Here is a 22830-nt window from a genome sequence, read left to right on the forward strand (position 1 = left end):
TCGGTTCAAAGGTTCAAAGGTTTTGCAAACCACTACAGGTACATTTTTATTAGATCATTTATTTACTGTATTTCTCAAATAGGTGTCTTGCTATTTGTATCAAAATATCATTTTAAGACATCATACATCATATTATGACCAATGCACAAAGTATTAAAGATGCGTGGTACCTCCATTCATATACATTCAGATAAAGACTGTGCTGTAGTTGTAGAAGACTATGAAAACATTCTAGGTAAAGAAGAGCTTTACCTAAAGGCTTCAGTCTTTGACAGGCTGTGTGCTGGTGCTTCAATATTCTAACTTCATCTAAAACTTTTTTTACGAGGGCTGCACAGTGGTGTGGTGGTTTGCACCGTCACCTCACTGGTTCTGGTGGAGTTTGCATGTTCTCCCCGTGTATGCGTGGGTTCTCTCCGGGTTCTCTGGTTTCCTCCTACCGTCCAAAAACATCCCTCTTAGGTTGATTGGAGTAAGTGTGAGTGTGGATGGATGTGTGTCTCGTTTGTCTCTGTGTGGCCCAGTGATGGACTGGTGACCAATCCAGGATGTCCCCAGCCTCTCGTCCAATGACAGCTGGGATAGGCTCCAGCCCCCCTGCGACCCTAAATTGGATTAAACGGGGATGGATGGATGGATGGATGGATGGATGGATGGATGGATGGATGGATGGATGGATGGATGGATGGATGGATGGATTATATATTTTATGACAACGGGAATATTTCTTCAATGTCTGTAGTACTCCATCCACCATCATGTACTTTGTGGGCATTATGTCAACAAAACAATTAGGTCATCATACAAAACTTATTTCCCTACAAAGACACAGCTTAAACCTTGTTACATGATTGCGCAGATGTTTAATATCTTGCTTAGTGTAACTATACGATGAGGCTAACACTCAACGTCTTCGAACATGATGAGACAAAAGGCGAGGCAGGTATTTTGTTGCCAGATACTGTTGATTTAACAACAAATGCTTATATGGAGGTGCAGAAAGAAATTTGTCATTTGTCTGCCATCTTCCATGTTGGAGAGCAGAATTAAAGACCTGTCCCACACACAGTTCTGTCACTTTTCTTGTTTGTTCTTGCTTTTTACTCTAACTCATGAATGGGTTGGGATTTAAATACATTGATACACCAAAACACGTCATAACACTAGCCAAAAAATCTAGTGAAGCGTTGCCATCCCAGAAATCCTAACCCTGGACAGCGACGCTACCACATTTTGGAAATGTGGACAGAAAACATATTTATTTGAGAATGGGCTGGCCTGCCCCTTAGACAGTTCAGTTGTAAAGGTGAATGTAGGACACAAGAATGCTTTTATTTTAACAATTGAAAGACGAAAATCGTTTATTAGAAAAAGTAGAGGGCGAGGGCTGTTTTTTTTTTGGCTTCTTTGGTCTTTCTACCTTGTCAAACAAATAATTTTTCTCCAGTCTTGTAATGCCTGCCCAAAGTTATCTGTCTGCCTCTTAATTCCACAGCAAACAATGTGCATCACTGCTATTTATATAAATATATATATTAATCAAGTGATGTTGTTTTGTAACTTCTGCCCTCTTAGGGGATGCAGCAGCCCCCCCCCCCCCCCCCCCCCCGGCAGGTTTCAGCTCTGGTGTGGGATTCCCAAGGCCTCAGGAAAGCACAGTTTACAACATTCCCACAGTAGTGGCCACCGAATGACTCTCTTTCCCTTTCTCCCCTCTTCTGTTCCAATGGGGTTTCTTCTTGCCCATGTTGTTGTCAGCCAGTGGTTTGGGAAGATGCCCAATAGCTGCTGGTTCATTTTGTAAGGGGGACAAAATGAAGGATGAAGAAGAAGAGAAGGGGGACTCCACAACCCACGCGTGCCCTCCCCCTACCGCAGTCCCTCCAACCCTATCGGCCATGACAGCTCCACAGCTTTGTTCCTCATCCAACACAGCCACTCCCCCCCACCACCACCCCCATTCCCAGCCACGGGATCTTCTCAGTGGTGGAAAATCCTTCCCACGAGTGGTTCAGCTCTACGGAAGCAATTAAACTTGGATAGTTTGGTGTAGTGGACATTGTCATGCAGCCATTAGCTGATCCCCAGGCTCTCCAACTTGGATACTCACCCTATTGTCAGCTCTAGTGAACAAAAACAGACTAGTTGTTCTTACACTTTCTGTTTAACGTGTAAGAGCAAGTTTCTGCGTATTTGACAGGTTGAAACAGATGGACAGAATCAGAGACTGTGTTTTGTCAACAGTTTATATAACAAATGAAAATGATAATAGGAAATAAAAGAAAGTGCATTACAAAACCGCAGAAACCCGTCGTGGTTTTGACGGTTTATCCTGAGGGTAAAAGTGGATACCAAATTCAAATGCTATCAAATAGTAGTTGAAATATTTCAGTCCAAGCCAAATTACATTTCCAGCTGCCATTGACCGATACAGCTTCTAAAAACTAGATGCTCTTTCAAGGTACTAACATAGTTATATCCTAGTGGTGTTTCACTGGAGCAGCTGCTTTGACACTGTCCTCCCAAAATGACATCATGGATCTTATATACATGCAGCCAATAATTACTTATAATTAAGTTTAAAGAAAATGCAACCTCTTGCTGTCATGAGAGCAACTGCATTGAAAGTGTCATAATGGCATTTGTTAATGTGGCATTCAACTTTAAGCCAGAACTTTGATCAGGTGTTTAAATACATTTAAAAAATCTGGCTTTGCTCTGACTAAAACAGCGATTCTGAGCTTATTTTAGCGTTATGCTAACATGCTGAAAGGTATAGGAAAAAAATAATTTTTTATGTTCTTTTTGTCCTATTCATGATCAATGTAAATATCTGACCAAGAAATTTAGATTTAGATTTAGATGCCTAACCAAATAATGGGATTATCTGAACCCTTCCAGGAAGTGACAAGTGTATTAGGCAAGTGTTTTCATGTAACCTTAAGAAGACTTTGTGACTTGTGCTGTGCAATCCTTTCTGCCACCGATTAGAGGACTTTTTACTCAATAACTAACACCTAAAGTTATGTATTTTGATAGGGCAGCATGAGCAGAACCAGTCCACCTAGTCTTTTCAGACCCATAGTCCACTTTCCCAGCTTCACTGCAAATGAGTGAAAATGTCTAATATTAGTTCAATGCAAAATGCACCTTCTTAGGGTCCTAAACACCCTTAAAGCTACACAGAAAAATGTTGACTTAAGACTTTTCCCTGCAGTTTTTACAGCTTTATTGTTCCTGAAAGGAAGGCCATTCAAGTCAGGCTATAAGACACATGCAATAACTAAACATCGCCCAAATGAGAGGGAACTAATTAAGTATAAGACCCTAGTTACAGACTGTGACAGTAATTACAGAAGCAGTCACTTCACATCCTTCCTGGCCTTGGCCACATTTCACAACTACCGGCTCCTTTGGAACACAGTCGAATTAAGACTCATTAAGCCCCTCTGAGGTTTTTAATTCAAACACACTTTTATTAGTAAAGATTCTTTCAGTATTTCTAACCATATACTTCTTAATTATATCAGTAAAGCTAAAGGAATTCCCTGTTTGTGTTGTGCTTGAGCGCTGATTAAGTGGTTTATAGAGCATAACGGCCTTACCAGAAGAAAAGTGCTTCCGGACATGCAGCCCATAAATGCTGGGTTACACGGTGAGACAAAAATGAAAAATGATCAATATGTTTAAGCTCATTTATCCACACCCAGGCTTTCCTGTTCAACTGATCATGCACGAGCTGAAATGGAAAAGGCTGCTTTTCTTGGACAGCCAAATGACAAACTCAGTTGGGTAACTTCCACGTGAATCAGGATAAACTGCACAAGACTTTGATTCCACCGCTCTTGATGTGAGGCCTGAACCGGAATGAAGCTTGCGTTGCACTGGCTTAGAGGCAGATCCTGTGTGTGTGAGGCGGCTGTAAACACATAGTGATGTGGTCATTGAAGGAAACTAAGAGTTCCGGACTGCCTAAGGAATGAGATCATTCAAATTAAAGCGCGTGTCAATTACCAAATGCTAACAGGCAACCCATCAGTGCAAGTGCAGGGAAGCAGGACGCCCGACGAAGAGGTGGACACAAAGTGATCATAGGACTACTTTGCAGGTAACATATGAGTTTTTTTTTTTAAACTGTTATGACTTTAACTTTCTCTCCTTACCCAAACATATTGTAAAAAATGTAACCCAACAACTGCATGCACATGAGAAAAGCGTTTTATATGGAAACTCCAACTCCATGGAAACAGCATATCTGTAAGCTGCGGTCGGCTTATGAAGCAAGCCGCACTGCTTTTAACATGCTGGTCCCCATTTGAAGCGGAACACTGTGGTGATATTAGCAGAGGTTGTAGAGATTTTGATTGCCGTTTGTGGTGCAAATAAAGTTGGGGAATGAACAACACCAATCAGCTGTTCCAGGCTCCTGTTGATTTTCTGAGGAAACACAGCATTTACCATCTCCGTCTGTCTTTTGTTGCCACTAAATGACCAAAGAAGTCGCTTAAAGTGTTCCTAATTTACTGACGCTTGCCTGAATTTGATGTTTTGTGAAATATAAAGCAATGTAATAACAATGCAATATCACACTTTCAAATGAAATACAAATAACATGGCAGGGGGGCTCCTCCCCCTAAATAAACTGTGACACAAGAGGAGTTTGACTCGAAACAGAAGGCTCTCGCAACAGAAATGCTTGACAGGAAGATAGTGGTTTACCAAAAGTGTCCGGTCCCATCTTCACTCATTCTGTATCTGTGTGTGTTCTGTTAATGAAAGACTCGCTTTCATGAGATCTGAAAGGATGAGGCTCTCGAGGACACATGCTGAGGTCTGCAGCTGAATCCTCTGCAGCAAAGCCATCAGGAGAGGGGAACAGATGGAGAGAGGTGGAAAGGAAGACAGTAGCTAGTAAAAGGAAGAAAGGCCGAAACACAGATAAGAAAATAAGAAGAAAAGTGAGGAAGGAAGGAGCAAGGGAAGGAGACATGTTTACCATGCTTGAAAGGAAAACAGTGCCATCTAGAGACCTCATCCAAAACTTGTGCACCAGCATGCACATTCACTTATTAAGTTCCACCTCAGACAGAGTTATTTTCTTTGATGTTTTCAGTTATTTGCTGTAATTGTTTAACACTTTAATGAATGAATGACCTTGTTTCATTCATTGTTAGGATTTAGTGGAGTCTAATAAAAGCCCTACAAATTGTTTTTTTATTTATTTCCAAAAGACTGTTTGCAGAAATCTTTATTTCCTTTTGAAGGCTTTTCCAAAACCATTCCCAGTCCATCTCCTCAGGTCTTTGTCAGAACCTTTAAAGTGTGAGAGCCCTCATCTCCCTCTGCTGCTGTGCTCCCTGCTGCTTGTACCCGGGGTTCCCAGGCCGTGCATTTTCCTCTGGGCCACTTGTGTTTTTGCCAAAAAGCAGTTTTCATAACCATCATGACATCCTGACCCATTTATCAGCTTTCTCAACCATATCCAATGGCCACATCTAGCCGCTCTCACGCATGGATGAAAGTACATTACTTTCTCATAAAGATTTCACATTAGGACAACAGAAAAACAACATGTTAAGTTAGTTTTCTATTTAGTGTGCGTCTGTCAGTCTTCAACTGGCAAAATACTATGTTTGCCATCTTAGTGTATTATTATTATATAATAATTAGCATTTAAAAAAACAAAAAGTACAGTTTAGTGGGATGTCATTAGTTATAACAATTATGATTAGGTTATGTGCATTCTATGACACTTCAGAGGTAGTTTAGCAAATTACTGTTGCAATATTTTATCAGAAACTTCAACTGTCAAGAGTTTCTTGCCAGGAAAAACACAATATTCAGATGGATTGATAATACACCACTTGCAATTTTGGGATGGCATAAACTTATATCCAATCTAACAGGCCTGTTTAATTCTTGCTGGGAAAAAAATACTTTCTCATTTCCGTTTGATTGCCCAGTAAGTTCCAAATAAAGTGGACTTCAGAGGGTATTTATTTGGCCATGTTGAGTTAGAACTTTTAAACTGAGCAGCAGTTCAGTTGAAAAGTGAAATTGCCCACTATTTACAGTTTATTCATGTCTTCTCGTAAAAATTAGGATGTTACGGCAATATCAAAAGAGCAATGTTCAAAGCTTTGAACATTTTCTCAGAAGTTTAGGAAGACAAATTACTGCTAAGATAAAAAAAAAACACTCTATTAGCAAGCCAAGCTCATTTGGTTTGAACTAGCTTAGCAGTAGAACTGTCAATGTTAGCTTTCTGTGGAAAAATGACAACAGATACGTCAGGTGATTGGCTGGCCAGCATGATAAATTGCTGTCTGCGCGGGTTAGATTGCAGCAATAGAGGAACTGTGAAAATAAATTTTCCTTTTCAAAAATTCCCTGAGCAGGAAGCAGGGTTTAAGGAGTGGAACGCAACTTCACAAGTACTATCCTTAAGGGGCTGATACACGAGTACTGGCTGAGTAAAGCTTTTGGGTTACAGGATGTGTCTCTTTTTAGCCTTCTTCTCCAAATTGGTCAATTTATTTACCTCTCGTATTTATTTGTTTTCATCTGATGAGTCACATTACTGGCAAATTTAATGACTTGCACATGTCCAAGACATATCAATTTGCGAAACATACCTATGGACACGGGGACTAAATGTGCTGTCTCATTCATTTGGTATTCAGTTATTCTCAGGCAGCCATATGCACATGGAAATGTGTTCACTAACCCCGATCTATTAAGGAAATGTGACTGAATCTGTAAAATCAGATCAGCAGCAAGGAACATACAGGACGGTTGATTTGTTTGATTATAAAAAATGTGATATACTCCAGTTATATTTCCAGTTAAAGAGTTGTACCAACGCACTATGACTGAAGCTTTGGTGGAAATGATTACTTTTGGTTTTATTGGATTCCGTTTGACTACTTTCATTCACTTTTTTGGGCTTTGTAAAAAAAAAAAAAAAAAAAAGATACGATTGAACAAAATCAAAGCAGCATGCAATACGATTCCAATGCAATCCAGGGCGCATGTGGCGTTAACAACTGAGGTATGACTCTGAGATTTTCTCTCAAACAGGTATTCAAAATATTTAAACAGCCACTAAATGTTTGTGTCCAGTGACCTCAAGGTAAATATTTAAATTTAAATACCTCATTAATTCTTAGATATTTTAAAAAAAATTGCAGTTTTAGAAAAAAAAATGTCAGTGTGAAAATCAGATTTCTTCTGCAATGATCCATTTGCAGCTGATATAAGGCTCCGATGGCATGGAATTGTTATAACATAACGATTCCAAGTATGAAACTGTAAAAGGGAAACATAATAATACACAATACATAGTGGGAATTTCGCTCACGAGCACACACACTCATAAAAAAATCAAAAACCCGCACCATCTGTGGAAGGTGCTGCCCTGATATCAGAGTGGTGATTTCGTCTCTCTGGATTTAAGAAAAAGTCCAGATATTTTGCACGATACAGATCTTGAAAGGCTTGTGAGGAAACGAGGAAAAATAACTCCTGATCCAGAATCCCTCACGGTTAGGCCAACAGAGCAGGAAGCATAGAGAATCACCCCACACTTGAGGAATCTCCATCCTGCCTGCCCCCACTACAATTAAAAACAACATATAGGGTACAATCTTCAATCGCGTTTATTAAACATTGAATAAATTAAGCAAAAAAACACACTGACATTTCAACATGCTCAACATTTGAATTCTAGTTTTTGAGAAAGGAAAGCTGTGCAACATGCACACACAGCAGACGATAGGAACAGTAGACTCACAGAGAAGGCAGCTTTCTGGCAAATAAATACTGACTTATTCTGCTTATCATGAAAACATTTCACTCACTATTTCATAGTTCATCATTGTTACAGAAAAAAAAGTTTTATTAACCTTGCTTGTGCAATTCTAAGTCTCAAAAGTTTCATACATATCTATATCCTGACATGTACATTAGTAATTAAGCCACATATGTAAACTTTTTCTCCTTACAACAATTCAGTCAGGGTTTAGGAACTTGAATTTTTATCCATAAATGTTTGCTGCCTCAAAAACATGAAGAATTCAACACTTTAAGGTCCACATTGGTGGATGAAGCGACATCTAGTGGAACAAACTGCAAACTGCAACCAAGTGAATTCCATCCTTCCTCCCCAAAAAACTGGAGTTGTCATGAAAGGCTAAGGCTTCTGTGGCAAGTTCAGAAGCATTTCCAATAATCATGCACAGTGGTACAAGTCACATAACTGCAAACTTCAAAGCATTTGGAAGAGAAAACTGTTCATTATTAGAAGATTCTAAGCAAACAGTACCTTGTCTTTGGGACTTCTTGAGTTTTTTTGTAGGATTGAGTTGGGTGAGCACTTAAAGAAACTAGAAAATGAATGGTCAGTTTTGGTGAAGCAGGAAGTTTTTGACAGGTTCTGGTAGCGGTAATGAAGGTACGTGGGTTAAACGATTTTTGCCCATTGCTTTGCGGATCCTGATGCGACACAAGTGTGTCAGCCTTCGGGGGTGTCCTGAGAAAGAAAAAAGCAAAAGCAACTGAGTGTCTGCACAGGAATCAAACTGCAGATTAAAGCACCAGACCAGCTACTGCTCTCGCTGTGCTTGTGTAAAGGTTCAAACAAAATGAACAAATTCCAACAGTTTTTGTTGCATGTGAAAAACTTTTCTGAAAATGGTTTCTTTTCATTGAGGCCAGCTAAAATAATACAAACTGATTATTTAACCAGTTACACCCGTGTCAGAAGGTCTTCTGTTGGCTATGGACGGCATATTGAGTGTAAATATTTACAACATTTCTTTTGGGGAGTTGTATTTTTTGATGAATGTATTGAGAAACTGAGATTAAACAAGAAAACCCTGTAAAAAAACAAAAAACACCTTTGACATTTCAAATCTAAATAAAAAAAATATTCTAGTTTTGTGAACAGTTATCATCCCTGAAGGGGCTTTCCCCAAACAACATCCAGACTACCTGTGACTCTGTATAAACCCAGCTGCTGCTTAGGAATAAAATCCTCCACCGGGATAATTGTCTAGCTATATAGTTACTCTAGATGGTATTTCCTTGGCTTCTAGTTCTACAGTGAGGAACCTTGGAGTTATTTTTGACCAGAACTTATCATTTGACTCGCATATAAAACAGGTTTCTAGGACTGCCTTCTTTCATCTTCGTAATATTGTTAAAATCAGGAACATCTTGTCTCAGAGTGATGCAGAAAAACTAATTCATGCATTTGTTACTTCATGATTGGACTACTGTAATTCTTTATTATTGGGCTGTCCCACATATTCTCTGAAAAGCCTTCAGCTGATCCAAAATGCTGCAGCCAGAGTGTTGATGAGAACTAACAGGAGAGATCATATTTCTCCAGTTTTAGCTTCTCTTCATTGGCTCCCTGTTAAATTCAGAATAGAATTTAAGATTCTTCTCCTTACAGATAAAGCTCTTAATGACCGAGCTCCATCATATCTTAAAGATCTCATTGTAAGATATTTTCCTAACAGAGCACTTCGTTCCCAAACTGCAGGTTTACTTGAGGTTCCCAGAGTTTCTAAAAGTAGAATGGGAGGCAGAGCCTTCAGTTATCAGGCCCCTCTCTTGTGGAATAAGCTCCTAGTAAATGTCCGGGAAGAAGACACCCTTTCCACTTTTAAGACCAGGCTTAAAACTTTCCTTTTTTATAAAGCTTATAGTTAGGTCTGTTGAATCTGATAGTGTGTCTGCTAGTGTGTCTTGTCCTGCCTCCACCTCTGGCACCTTCTATACTTTCATTACCCCCTACCCGAACCAGGGTTTGAATCCCATTCCCGCTTATCTTACCTCTTTTATTTCTCCCCCTACCCGAACCAGGGTTTGCATCCCCACCCCGCTGTGACTGGTGTGCAGTTGGTGAGAGGCTGAGGTAGCTTGTGGCTGTAAAAAGATGGTTGTTGCGGTGTGAGGAGCAGATCCATATAGGGAGTATAGGGAATTACTCACTGAGTCTGGTCCTTTATTTTATTATTTATTTTTTCGTTAGCACAAGTTTCTTGTGTTTACCTTGAATAGGGATGGCTCAGGTGATCCTGAAACATCCCATAGTTAAGCTGCTATAGGCCTAGACTGCTGGGGGGCCTCATCTGTCACACCTTTCGTAACGGTGTTACAGTGCCGCCGCGGCGCCCCCCCCCCCCCCCCTCCCCCCCTTTCTGTCTTCTCAAACCCCAGCTGGTGGAGGCGGATGGCCACCCTTCCTGAGTCTGGTTCTGCCAGAGGTTTCTTCCTGTTAAAAGGGAGTCGTTTCTCTCCACAGTCGCCTCAGGCACGCTCAGGCCGGGAGATTTGAATGAAAAACAAAAAGTTTTCAGTGCAATCTGTTGGTTTTCTTAGCTAGGAAATTGTTTTTGAATTGGCTCTATATGAACGAATTGGATTATTTTATGAATTATGATTATTATTAATTAATTGAATTCCAATTGGCTTGAAGTGGACTTACTATCTAAGTGTCTTGAGATGACATTTGTTGTATTTGGCGCTATATAAATAAAACTGAATTTAATTGGATTATTTTATAAATAATTGTGATTACAATGAATTGAATTCCAATTGGCTTCAATTGGACTTTATTATCTAAGTGCCTTGAGATGACATTTGTTGTATTTGGCGCTATATAAATAAAACTGAATTTAATTGATAACTGCATGCAGTATGATGCTCTGATGTAAAGTTATCTTTGTCCCCATAAATCATTTTTACTCACTCTTTGCCTCCAGAAAGACCCTGAGTGCCTCGGGATCCACTTTCCTCCGGTTTGGAGCTTCCAGCTCCGACTCGTCCCCGGAAACGAGGGCCGGGTTCGCCCCGTGGTCCAGCAGCAGGTGAACGAAGCCCACCTCGCATCCGTGCCGCAGCACCGCGTCAAGCAAGCAGGAGGCCAGGCCGCGCGTCAGAGCCTGGTGGCAGACGGGCCCCGTGTAGTTGAAGTCAGGCTGTGCACCGGCTCGGAGCAGCAGCCCGAAACAGTCGAGGTGGTGGTAGGCAGCACTAATGTAGAGAGGACAAACCACCAGAGTGTTCAGAGTGCGAGCACTGAGGAGGAGCCGAGGGCCCAGCTGGTGGTCCATGTCAACATCTGCATTGAACCTAGAAGAGAGATGGATACAGTTACAAAACTTTAATGTACTGTTAGGAAGCTACAGGTCACAGCAGGGCAACAACATACATATCTAATGACTAAAAAGTCCCAGACTGTGTTCGAAACCGCCTACTACATACTACATACTTGCAAACGGCATACTCATTCGATCAGACGGTATGCAGAGCGTTTACACACAGCGCACTTCGCTCCTGCCCGAGCCAAAATCAGCCGGCCTGAAAAGCTGATTTCGCTTAAGCTATAAACTCTATAAATATATAACTTTAGCAATATTTGAAACATTTTCAGGCGAGAAAGTAGTCATTTAGACCCCCAACGTGTTGAAAATCTGACAAAATACCGGCTATTTACAATTTTGTACGAATTAGGCGCTACTAAAGCTAGCCGCAGTGAGCAACGCACTTCCGGTTATTTTCACAAAATAAAATACCCGTTGCCTTTTATCATAGGGAAAGCCATTACGATACAATTGGTGCTTTTGTTTTGAAACTGGGAAGGGAACCTACCCTCGTTGTAGCTAGCTTGAAACTGCCGTGACGATCGGCGACGTCACGTTACGTTGGATGTTGGGTAGTTTAAGTATGACAAGTATGACATGATGCATACCCAACATTTCGGCGAATCTAGTATGCATCCAGGAACTTAAAAAAAGTTAAAGTTAGTAGGAGTGGTGGGAGTAGTAGGAGAAGTAGGCAGTTTCGAACACAGCCAGTGTCTGCAGCTGATGTCAACTTTAATGAACAAAGTTGGGTTTTGTGGACTCTGAGAAAGGTGAGAGAAGCATTTCCTTAGGTGTGGAAGTAGCCAATTCTTATAAAAAATAAAAAAAACACCCCCAAAGTAAAAAGAGCAACCTGTTAAAACTGACAGGTGCTGCTTGGAAATAAATCTAAATGAATACAGGTTTTCAGCATGCTGTGTAAAGCTGCAATATAAATGAGAAATGGTCTTATTCTATGTGGCCACAGATCACCTGACCTGATGAGCTCCTGCAATATGTCCACCCTTCCCACCCGAGCGGCGTGGTAAAGTGGGGTACTGCGGTGGTGGCGGCTTCCGTTGGGATCAGCTCCGGCCTCCAGGAGGATCCGAACGCAGTCCAGGTGCCCATTTACCACCGCTACGTAGAGAGCCGTTTGGCCTTTGACATCAACCAGATCCACGTCAGCTCCCTGAGCGATCAGATAGGCCACGCAGGCGGCGTGTCCGGCTGTGGCTGCGATCCGCAGAGGGGTGCAGGGCAGGCAGCCGCAGCACCACACCGACTTCTCGTTGATGCGCCTGGAACCCAAAGAGAGAAGGGACAAGTGCAGCGTCTCAAAACTGTCTTTCTTCCATCTTTTATACCTGCAATAGAAAATCCTTTTCCACGTCCAAATTACAGACTGTGTTTGTTTGTAGTTTTAGCTCCATGTATTCATGAATTTGTATGATATTTTCAACACTATTAGACTTTTATATTTTTCTCGATTATCTTCGAAGAGAAGAACATTGTAGCTGTGTTGTCTTATCATTACTTTGCCTCACCGTCTGAAGCTGTCCTCCTGCAGCAGGTTCCTCAGGGTGTCCATGTCGCCCACGTAGGCGGCGTTGTGGAGCCGCATGTCGTCCTGCTCCAGAGGTTTGTCGCAGAACTGCTCCTGGAGCCATTCCTTCAGGTTACGACCTGACGGTGACAGACATATATGCAGAAAACTGAAACAGAAAACTTGTAAATGTCTTTTTTGACTAAACACAAGTCATTTACTTTAACTGTGCTGCAGGAAACCTGAGAAGCAAAGTCATACTCACTCCTCTTTACAATGCTGCTTCAGTTCATTGAGGTTTGTGGACATTTGCTTATGAAATTAATCATTTGGAATGAAATTGAATGAAAACTGAATGAAAACATACTTTATCCCAAAGGGCAATTACACTGTTGCAGTATGTTTTCAAACAACCATTATAAGGTCTCATGATGCATTGTTACTGCTGCTGGGAGGAATGTGTTATATTGTGGTTGAAGAAGCCTTATGCTGCGTGTACACCAAGAGCGACCTACGCTACCCGAGCGCCGGAAATCATTATTTCTCTATGGAGGGCGAGCTAACTGGGCGACCAGAGCGGATTCGTCAGGGGCGAAGAGAACTGAGCGACCAGAGCAGATTCCAGCGATTAAACTCAAGCTAACTTTATGGTAATGAGCTATGACGCGTTTCGGCGAAAACCAATGACAATCCACCGATTGTAGGGGTCCGACAATCCGCGGGGTTCGTGGAAACAGACGTGTAAACTTTGGTTCCTATCCAAACAATAGTCGTTTAATCCTGAGACTGTTGCAATTGCCGTGTCGAGTGCTTCAATACAATAGTGTAGTAACCCCACGCATACCTTTCTCACTGCAATTTAGTTTTATTTCGGATTTATTTCGGATTTTATTTCGAATTTAGTTTATTTTCACAGCTGCCTCTGCTATTCCTGCTCTTCTCAGGTGTACCTAATGTAGTCTTACATAATTTGTAACGTGATGTATATCTTGTATAACAAATTGTAAATAACAACACGTTTATTTGTGTCCCTGCCCTCTCTTTCCTCATTTGTTCTTTTTCTTGCGGGGGTGCTGCACAGCCGCGGGGCCTTTAAAAATTGAACAGTGACGTCACGAGCTACCGAAGCTACCAAAGCAAATTCTCAAGCGAAGCTTCTCCAGCTACCGAAGCTACCAGGTAGCGTAGGTCGCGCTTGGTGTACACGCAGCATTGTACCGATAATACTCCATCGTTTCAACACAATATTAGATGGTGCTCAGTGTTTTTCTGTTATGTTCATAAACAATAGCCCCTTTCACACTGCCGAATAACCCGTGTTTAATCCACGAATTTAGCGTGTCCGCTGTTGCGTTCACACTGACGACCCGGGCTGCCGCGTCAACTCGACTCCCCTTCCGACCCGCGTCGGACCCTAGTCTTTTTGCCGAGCCGAGTTTGGTGTGAACGCAATCGACGCGGGTCGGACGTGGGCGTGGCGTGACGTGAGGAGTTTAAAAGACAGAATGGACAGCTGATACAGAACAACAGCGACAGGTGAGGACAAGTTTTACTCTGTTTTAGCCTACATCAAGTTCCAGACATTTTTTAATATGGCCAACTGGGGAGACAAGGAGGTCCGCGAGCTCCTCAGCCTCCGAGCAGAGGACGTTATTTACCGCCTCGGCGGCATCCCACGTTGTAACCATCCACACCCCGTAAAATAACATCTCCATGAACTGCATATACAATAGCAAAAACGAGTCCTCAAGGTGTATTTCACCCTACCTCCGACGCATGGCTTGTGCCTACGTCATTGTACACGCCCAGCATTTTATGTGTTTCGTGTGACGCTTTGCCACTATGCAACGCCCCCTGAACTCGGCTTCAGGCGACACGGGTCACCAACACGCCAAGCGTTCACATTGCTCGACGCGGGTCGAAGGTGCAATTTGGACCCGCTAAGATAGCGGGTCGCAGTGTGAAAGGGGCTTATGAAACCAGATGAACCAAATAGGTCGGTCAGACTACAAGCATGTCTTAAAGACATAAAGATCTGGATGACTCAGAACTGTCTGCTTCTAAATTCAGACAAAACTGAAGTCGTTATCTTTGGACCTGAGCTTCAGGAATTGACTGCCTGGCTATACATTTACTCTAGATGGCATTTCTTCGGCTTCTAGTACTACAGTGAGGAACCTTGGAGTTATTTTTTATCATCACAGCACCACCACCATCCTTGAAAGTTAGTATGATGTGTTTTTGCAGATTCATTGTGTTTGGTGTTCCCCTAACATGCTGATGTGAATTTGGAGCAAACATCTCCACTTTGGTCTGATCTGTCCAAAGGACATTGTTCCAGACGTCTTGTGGTTTCCTTTAGATGCAGCTTTACAAACCTAAGCCATGCTGCCATGTTCTTTTTAGAGAGAAGAGGCTTTCTCCTGCAACTATTCCAAACAAGCCATACTTGTTCAGTCTTTTTCTAACTGTGCCGTCATGAACTTTAACCTTTAACACGCTAACTGAGGCCTGTAGAGTCTGAGATGTAGCTCTTGGCTTTTTGACCTTGGGGTGAAGCTGCTGGGACGTCCACTCCTGGGAAGATTGACAGCTGTCCTGAATGTCCTACACTTGAATAATTTTTCTCTCTGTAGAATGACGGACTCCAAATTTGTTTGGAAAATCACCTAATAAACCTCCCTTGAATAATAGGTATGTATTTTAGATCTGAAAAGGACCAAATGACTTCTACATAGAATAGAAAAATACTTTACTCATCCCCCAATGGGCGAAATTCAAATTAGTCAAGTAGCTCAAAAAATTATTAATATTTACAATGATTGTATATTAACAACAATAATAGTACCAATTCTAATAAAAATACTACTACTAACTAATAATAATAATAATAATAATAAATGACTAAATAAATAAAAACATTAAAAATAAAAATGTAAAAAAACCCAAAAAAACATGTAACCTTATCATTTAAAAAGGTATAGTTTCTTTTTTCACGACTCTCGTGACCCTTTGATAAAATCAATTAAATTCTTTATTTGGTTAAATTAAATAAAAGTAAAATTAGTAATGTACAACAGTTGGGCTTCCAGAAGCCACAGACTGGCCCACTCAGCTCTACATGACACTGAGGATATGCGCCCTGCTTCTGGACGGCTCTCTGGAGCTTTCTATGCAGTCCTACCATGCAGCACGTGAAAGCACACACATGCTGGTCTGTGAGGAAGGGTCATCTTCAGTCACGGTGCATGGGGACACGGTTACCTGCAGCGGTGGCACTGGGCAGCTCAGAGACAGTGATGAGCGGAGGGAAAGGGATACTGGGCGGGTCATCAACGTCAGCATCTGGACCGTCGGCCATGCTCCTGAAATGTCACGCAGCGCACCTCAGAGGACGGACACCGTTTGTGTGCGGAAACAGGAAAGCTGGCGGTCTGGGTTAGACCAGAGACCTCCACATAAACAAGCGTGACTCCGTCCAGCAAGACGCCAAGCCACCGCGCTACTTCCGGACTGCGCTCAGCTGCGCCGCACACACACACCACGTGCGTGTCACGTAAGTGGTGTATTTCAATATGCCGAAAGTCATTTCGCTGGGTGAGTGGCACTGTACCAAGATGGCCGCCCTGTAGGCTCTGTACTGTATGTGTGTGTCTGTGGGCGGGATTAGAAGCACCGCCCCAAAGTCTGTTTATCAGCTTTTTACTTTCGTTTTTGGATTGCGGAGCTCTCTCTTCCACAAGAACAATATTCTCTTTATTTTTCTCCTCCCAGAGACCGTCCGGAAGACAATACAATGAAGGGATTTGTGTGCGTGGTTCTTCTTCTCTTCCTCATGGACCCTTTAGCAGCCAAACTAGGTAAATATGTCGTGGACACTTTCTTTCTTGTTCGACTATATTTCCAAATGGCGCTATGCTGCGGAATTCCCCGAAATGGCAGGCTCGTTTCTCAGGATAAATACAACCTTAAATTCACCGCCAACTTCTTCTCAAAATGAGGGATTTTATTTAGTGGTTCTGCCATGAGTCCAAAGAACTTCTCATAAGTGTATGTTAAAAAAGGACAGTTTAATGCGTCCTGCTTCCTGGTTTCTGTCACGGTGCTGCGACGTCTTAAAAGTAGAAGCAGTTAAATACACTTGAACCTGTCATCGGATTATTTTGGAGTTGGATTTGAGTTCAATTCTTTGTAATCATAATTAATTTCAAAATAATCCAGTTCATTTATATAGAGCCAATTCAAACCTAGATAGTAAAAGTCCTGAGGCCCCCGGAGCCTTCACGCGTTATGTGCGCATTGCGCAACAGGTTTGGCCCTGCGTCATTCAGTAAAATGGTGCGTGTCGTTTTTCACGGTGCCCTACACCAGGGGTTCCCAAACTTTTCCATGCCAAGGCCCCCCAAACAGTATTAGCTTCTGGCCGGGGACCCCCTTTGCAAACCACAGACAATGCTACAAAATATGTAAAGAAACATCAACTTTTAGAACGCATTTTCTTTCTTTTATTCACGGACAGTAGCTCGCTGTGTGAATGCAGCCTGACTAAATGCTCTTCTTTACGTCTGAAGAAGTCTGCCGGATGTTTTTGTATCAAGTGACGCTGAAGTTTCGAAGGTTTTAAACACTCATTTGAGAGGGTCTGCAGACAGAGGACGCATTTCGGGCAATCGTGGCCATTTTTCTGTATGGCTGTAAAGCCAAACTTAATGTATGCTGCATCATACTTTCTGATTTTAGTTGGCCAGTTCTTTCGGTCTCTTCCTTGTCAAAAATCTGTCCGTTTTGGCTAAGCTAGCTACCCGCTAGCTTGAGGAGCAGAGGAGCAGAGCAGCTTGAGAACAGGCGCAAACCGCCAGATCTGCGATGTTTTGACTGGCAGCCAATCAGAAAGACAAGCATGGCCAATAACATTTCCATATGATATATTATTATAAATTGTATGTTACAATACTGATTTAAAAAATGTGACAATTTTTTTATAATGATGTTTAAAAAAAATGTAATTCTATTTTTTTATTTTTGCATTTTTTTCTTATCTTCACTCCAAATTTCTGAGGCGCCCCCTGGCGACCCCCATTTTGAATACCACTGGCCTACACCAGGGATGGATGTAGTCTATGTCAATGTAGTCTTACCAGGTGTACAGTTAGGTAAATGCAACTCAGTTTGTAAGGACCTGCTAATTTATTATGATACATAAAACCTTAGAATTGAAAAGGGTTTACTTTCATTTTCACGTGACTAAGTCGTGCCAAACTAAAACAGCATAACTTTTCACAACTATATTACATAAAGAGCACATTTTACAGTTTTACTTGACTGGATTTATTTCTTTTCAAATTTGCCTATTTTAGACCTCTAACTATGCCAGCTTTAAAGCTATAACAAATGATTATGAAACCTGTATTGGCTTGTTCTTCCCAACAACCTCTATGACCAGGGGCGGGGTTAAACCAAAGGGTGACACAGCAGTTTATATCATTATGGCAGACACTGATAGGCGACTGATTCTTCCTTATGCGCTCTGTTCAGTGTTCAATCACCTGCGTATGGTAGTGATGAACAGAAATGCAAACGAGCCTACTCAGTAGCATCATGAGGGAGCAAACCTTATCAGCAGACTAGAAGCTTTCAAAAATACCACAGTGTCCAAAAAGAAATGAAACTGACAGGAAATGTGACCACATGATGTGATTTAACCTCAGTGAACTTTCATTTTCCACCCATTTAGTACAGTATGTAGTACATGGCCTGTGTTTGCATTACAGCGGTGAAACTGATGTGAGAGTAATATGGAGCAGCAGCTTTTGAATCAGGTTCTGGTTTTTTCTGTACATGTGTTGAAGGTTCTCTGTTTCTCACCAGCTGCTCCAAAGGTTCAGGTGTACAGCCGTACACCAGGGGACTTAGGAAAAGCCAACATATTGATCTGTCACGTCAGTGGCTTCTACCCACCAGAAATTACCATCAAGTTGCTCAAGAATGACAAGGAAATTCCGGGTACCATTCAGACCGACCTGGCCTTCGAGGAGAACTGGCATTACCACCTTACCAAGCATGTTCCTTTCACTCCAGTGTCAGGGGAGAAGTTTGTTTGCAGAGTGACCCACATGGGAAAGGAAACTAACTATGTTTGGGGTATGTATGCTGTTCTTTTTATTAAACATTGTTCTGACCATTGAGTGCAGTGTTCTTAAAGCTGTGTTTCAGCCACAGGGTCTCCTTTGGTTAGGTTAGGGGCTCCTTTGCTTGAACCTCTTCTTCTTCACTGCAGGAACCAGAGCTTAAATAAAGCACAGGAGAGATTTTACTGCTGTGGTCAAATGGCCTGAGAAGAGAATAATAATTCTGATAATGAGAGAAAAGCAGCAGAAATGTTTTCTGTATGCTTCACAGTGCGTACATTTCTGATCGCAGCACATCTCCCTGAGAAGGTGCCATGTTGACACATTCTGCAGCTGAGGCACACCTCCTCCTCGCTGCATCTTTACAGGACTTTACGCCACATAGGAAACACAGACATCAGTTTTGGTCTGAGGGAATCATTTGAGGTCCTTGTACAAAATTCGCTGAGATTAAGTATCAGGTGCTTTAGGTTGAAATGAAACTTAAATAAAGTTCTACGTGGTTTAAAATGTAAAGTTTTGGAATCATTTTTACATATTACCACTCTCTGCATTTAACATTGGTAACTTCATTTGTTTCAGTATCATTAATATCAGGGTTATTAATGATACTGGTCCGGTAGATCCCTGACTATCCCATTAGTGCTTCTGAATTGGCCTAAAGGATGGAATGGTAACCCTGGACAAATGTTAAAGTATTATTTAATAATGACACTGTCTTTACAGTTTGTTTGAAAAGTAAATAATTTTTTAGGAGCAAAGATAGTTCCCAGTATAAACGTTGGATTGCCCACTCTTTGTATCAGTATCCATTAGTATACAGCTATTATCTGTTATTATCCATCAAAGGAACCAAAACAGAATTCTATCAAGGTTCTCTTGATAGCATTCGTTGATAAAAAGCCTGTGAAAAGTTTAGTTGTATAAGTTTCAGTGTTTTTACAGCATAAACCGCCAGAATGTGAGTTAAAATGAACTTTTTTTGTGTTTCTCACTACAGAATCAGACATGTAAATGTGCTGCTTCAGGTATGTACCACATTAGCTGTCGCTGCTTTTTACTCGTTGACACATTAGTGCACTGAGTGACTTCCCTGTGTTTTTTCCCTCCTTATGTGACAGCCCCAGGTGTCCTGTGTGAGGGATGGAGATGGGAGTGTTCCTGGAGTCTTGGAGTTGTTTATAATCTTGAGTTTCCCTCCAGAAGTTTTAGCACTTTGAACTGGGTTTGGTGTGTATGTCACCCAGCTCACATACTTTTTTCCGCATTTTGCCTCATGGCTTTCATGGCTTTACTGAGTGTGTTTAGTGATAATCTGCGGTGTGTAACTGACTCGCAGCAGTGATCAGTGAATAAGGTGCAGACCACTGAAGATGAGTGAAAAAGAAATCTTCATAATTACTGTGCATGAGTGAATATAAAAATAATCTTTGGTGACGTATCGGCCTGTCGTGTTGTTACTGGACAGGTGGCATCAGTGAAATTGGAGTGGGCATGCACCCTCACAACAAAAACAAATCAGGCTTTCTTATTGGGAGTGATATATTAAATCTTTGCATTCCTTCGTGTGTTTGATCATATTTTCTCTGTACAAGCTACAAAACCTAATAGTTCTAAGTTTATGTGAGAGAAGTATAGCTTAAATACATGCACAAAATGTAAGTAATATACTTTTCTTAAATTTCTGTTTAGTCGGAAGTCCATAGTTGTACTTTGCACTGTATTGGATGAATACATTTTATAAGTATGGTTGTGTAATGAAAACATATCAAGTTGAATAAATTTGGGAAAACATGTCGTTCTGTCAGTGTTTGGCATTGACAGCCTGTAAAACCCACAATATAATTTTGGGCTTGGGTATGAGTACATTCGCACATTGCGCTGCCTGTGGTATGAAATGTGCTATATAAATAAAGATGCCTTGCCTTGAGTAGTCAGTGTCTTACCTCCAGGAGATGGCATTTATGTGAGTAAGCTCCATCATTTAAAGGGAAAACACTTCCAAATCCTCAGATGAGGGGAAATGGGGAACAGATCAGTTTTGAAACCTTACAAAGATACTTAAAGCCTTACTAAACAAATGGTTCTTTTATTAAATAGAAATTAGTTTCAATATTTTAGAAAAAAAACAGATATGCATTTATTTATTCTTGGAGATCTTCAACACACCATCGGTTGTTCATTTCTACTCACTGAACCTGTTTGTTTCTTGTTGGCCTCGAGGTAAGGCACATTTAACGTCGACTATAAAAATGTGTAAACTTCAAGAGGAAGTTGGACTCAGAATCATCTCTTGGAATTTTTAGACACAGTATCTTCAATCCTTGTGGTGCTGCTGATCAAGCTCCCAGCATGGGGGGGGGGGGGGCATGCCAATGCCAAATAAGCCCCTGATCCAGACAAGTGTGAACTTGTTGTTGTGTCTGAGTGCTCCTGGGACTGCAGAAAAAGAAAAGTGTTCTGTGTTCGCACACAAAGAAAACCCAACACGTCAGTCCTTTAATGGGTAACGTACACCAGGAAGGCATGCAGCTCCACCTCGATGACCAACTGAGATCGTGGTGGTGCTCTAAAAATAAACGGCCAGAGTCGTGTTGGCTGCTTGCAGACGTCCAGCTTTGTGTAATAAAGGTGATGGAAAAGAAGCACAAAGCTAAAAGATTCCAGTTCAGCTGTTGTTATGATTTCAACAGTAGCAGACTGAATGGATGTAGCCATCACAACACCTGGGTATACAATGCACAGGTTAGTTTAGTGGCTCCAATACACAGGAAATAATCGTTTGGAACTGACTTGTCATGTCTGTTAGCTTTGTTATGTTTTAGGTTCATGGTTAGTCTAGTTTTTTGCCATTTTCCCCCTCAGTAACTCTTGCCATCAGCTTCACTGTGTTTCTCCCCTCAGCTGCACAAACTTAAAACTATTCATTCAAGTTTTTTGTCAGGTTTTTGTATTCCGGCTCAGCCGCGCTTTTTGTCGTTTCCTTGAAATAAATCAAGTTTTACTTTGGATATCTGCATCTGGGTCCTTCACCACCACGCCACCTCACCCTACGTGACAACTGTGAGCATTATGCACAACTTTGGCCTCACTTAAAGGGATAGTTCGCCTCTTTTGACATGAAGCTGTAAGACATCCCATATTAGCGATATCATTTATGAACATTGACTTACCCCCCGCTGCGTCCTGTGAGCCGAGTTCCAGCTGAGTTTTGGTGTCCACGAAGGTAGTCCGGCTAGTTGGCTGGGGCTAGAAAAATAAAGCGTCTTGCTTCTCAAAACAATCGCTTGGCGCCATTTTTGCCTCCCTTGATATCAATGCGTCCAATGTAAACTGTGCAGACCGAAGCGCAGACCGAGCAGTAAACACCGTAACAGGTGCGGCTATCGCTAGGTGGCTGGACGCATTGATATCAAGGGAGGCAAAAATAGCGCCAAGCGATGTGAGGTCTGACTTTTTCATCGAGAACGATTTTGTGATGCAAATGTATTACTCTTTTGAACGCATATTGTTTTGAGAAGCAAGACGCTTTATTTTTCTAGCCCCAGCCAACTAGCCGGACTACCTTCGTGGACACCAAAACTCAGCTGGAACTCGGCTCACAGGACGCAGCGGGGGGTAAGTCAATGTTCATAAATGATATTGCTAATATGGGATGTCATACAGCTTCATGTCAAAAGAGGCAAACTATCCCTTTAAGGATTTGTGAGATCAGGACCTCAAAAGAATGAGGTCCAAAACTTAGCTGGAGGAGGATGTGATGCCTTCTATTGTGGACATAGAGCTAAATCCCCTCCTTCCATCACAAAAGTGTTCTTCAAATTTCTCATATTAGCCGTCAGGAGTGGCTTCCTAATATCGTCTTTTTGTGGGCTGCAGGTGTTTCATGACTTGGCAAAGAGAAGCTGCTGCTACTGTTACGTGTTACCTTTAAAAGAAAAGTCAAATGTTTTACAAGGAGAAGAAAATCCTCTCCTTGAGTACGATTTGGCCAAGCAAGATGCCACATTAAACACAATCC

General features: G+C 41.7%; 2 protein-coding genes across 2 annotated transcripts; one reads left to right on the forward strand and one right to left on the reverse strand.

The window, feature by feature from the left end:
* Positions 1 to 7642: 7642 nt before the first annotated feature.
* Positions 7643 to 16234, reverse strand: asb1 (ankyrin repeat and SOCS box containing 1). The gene is made up of 5 exons (XM_075479078.1): positions 15946 to 16234; positions 12683 to 12821; positions 12134 to 12436; positions 10760 to 11142; positions 7643 to 8530 (listed from the first exon to the last, which is right to left on the reverse strand). Exons 1-5 carry the CDS (start codon positions 16040 to 16042, stop codon positions 8400 to 8402), a joined length of 1053 nt encoding a protein of 350 aa, XP_075335193.1. The 5' UTR covers positions 16043 to 16234; the 3' UTR covers positions 7643 to 8399.
* Positions 16235 to 16349: 115 nt separating this feature from the next.
* On the forward strand, positions 16350 to 20739 carry LOC142396398 (beta-2-microglobulin-like). The gene is made up of 4 exons (XM_075479080.1): positions 16350 to 16541; positions 18550 to 18822; positions 19810 to 19837; positions 19931 to 20739. Exons 1-3 carry the CDS (start codon positions 16478 to 16480, stop codon positions 19821 to 19823), a joined length of 351 nt encoding a protein of 116 aa, XP_075335195.1. The 5' UTR covers positions 16350 to 16477; the 3' UTR covers positions 19824 to 19837; positions 19931 to 20739.
* The last annotated feature ends 2091 nt before the right edge of the window (positions 20740 to 22830 follow it).

This window comes from Odontesthes bonariensis, chromosome 12 (genome assembly GCF_027942865.1).
Source record: "Odontesthes bonariensis isolate fOdoBon6 chromosome 12, fOdoBon6.hap1, whole genome shotgun sequence".
Taxonomy (NCBI): Eukaryota; Metazoa; Chordata; class Actinopteri; order Atheriniformes; family Atherinopsidae; genus Odontesthes; species Odontesthes bonariensis.

What these genes read in the sequence shown, in the direction of transcription:
- asb1 (XM_075479078.1), bottom strand. Translation starts at nt 16,042, where the DNA reads ATGGCCGACGGTCCAGATGCTGACGTTGATGACCCGCCCAGTATCCCT. An exon ending in ATATTGCAGGAGCTCATCAG is followed by an intron (nt 11,143 to 12,133) that starts GTCAGGTGATCT and finishes TCTCTCTTCTAG; the next exon opens with GTTCAATGCAGATGTTGACA. An exon ending in GGTCTTTCTGGAGGCAAAGA is followed by an intron (nt 8,531 to 10,759) that starts GTGAGTAAAAAT and finishes TTTCTTTCTCAG; the next exon opens with GACACCCCCGAAGGCTGACA.
- LOC142396398 (XM_075479080.1), top strand. Translation starts at nt 16,478, where the DNA reads ATGAAGGGATTTGTGTGCGTGGTTCTTCTTCTCTTCCTCATGGACCCT. An exon ending in CCCTTTAGCAGCCAAACTAG is followed by an intron (nt 16,542 to 18,549) that starts GTAAATATGTCG and finishes GTTTCTCACCAG; the next exon opens with CTGCTCCAAAGGTTCAGGTG.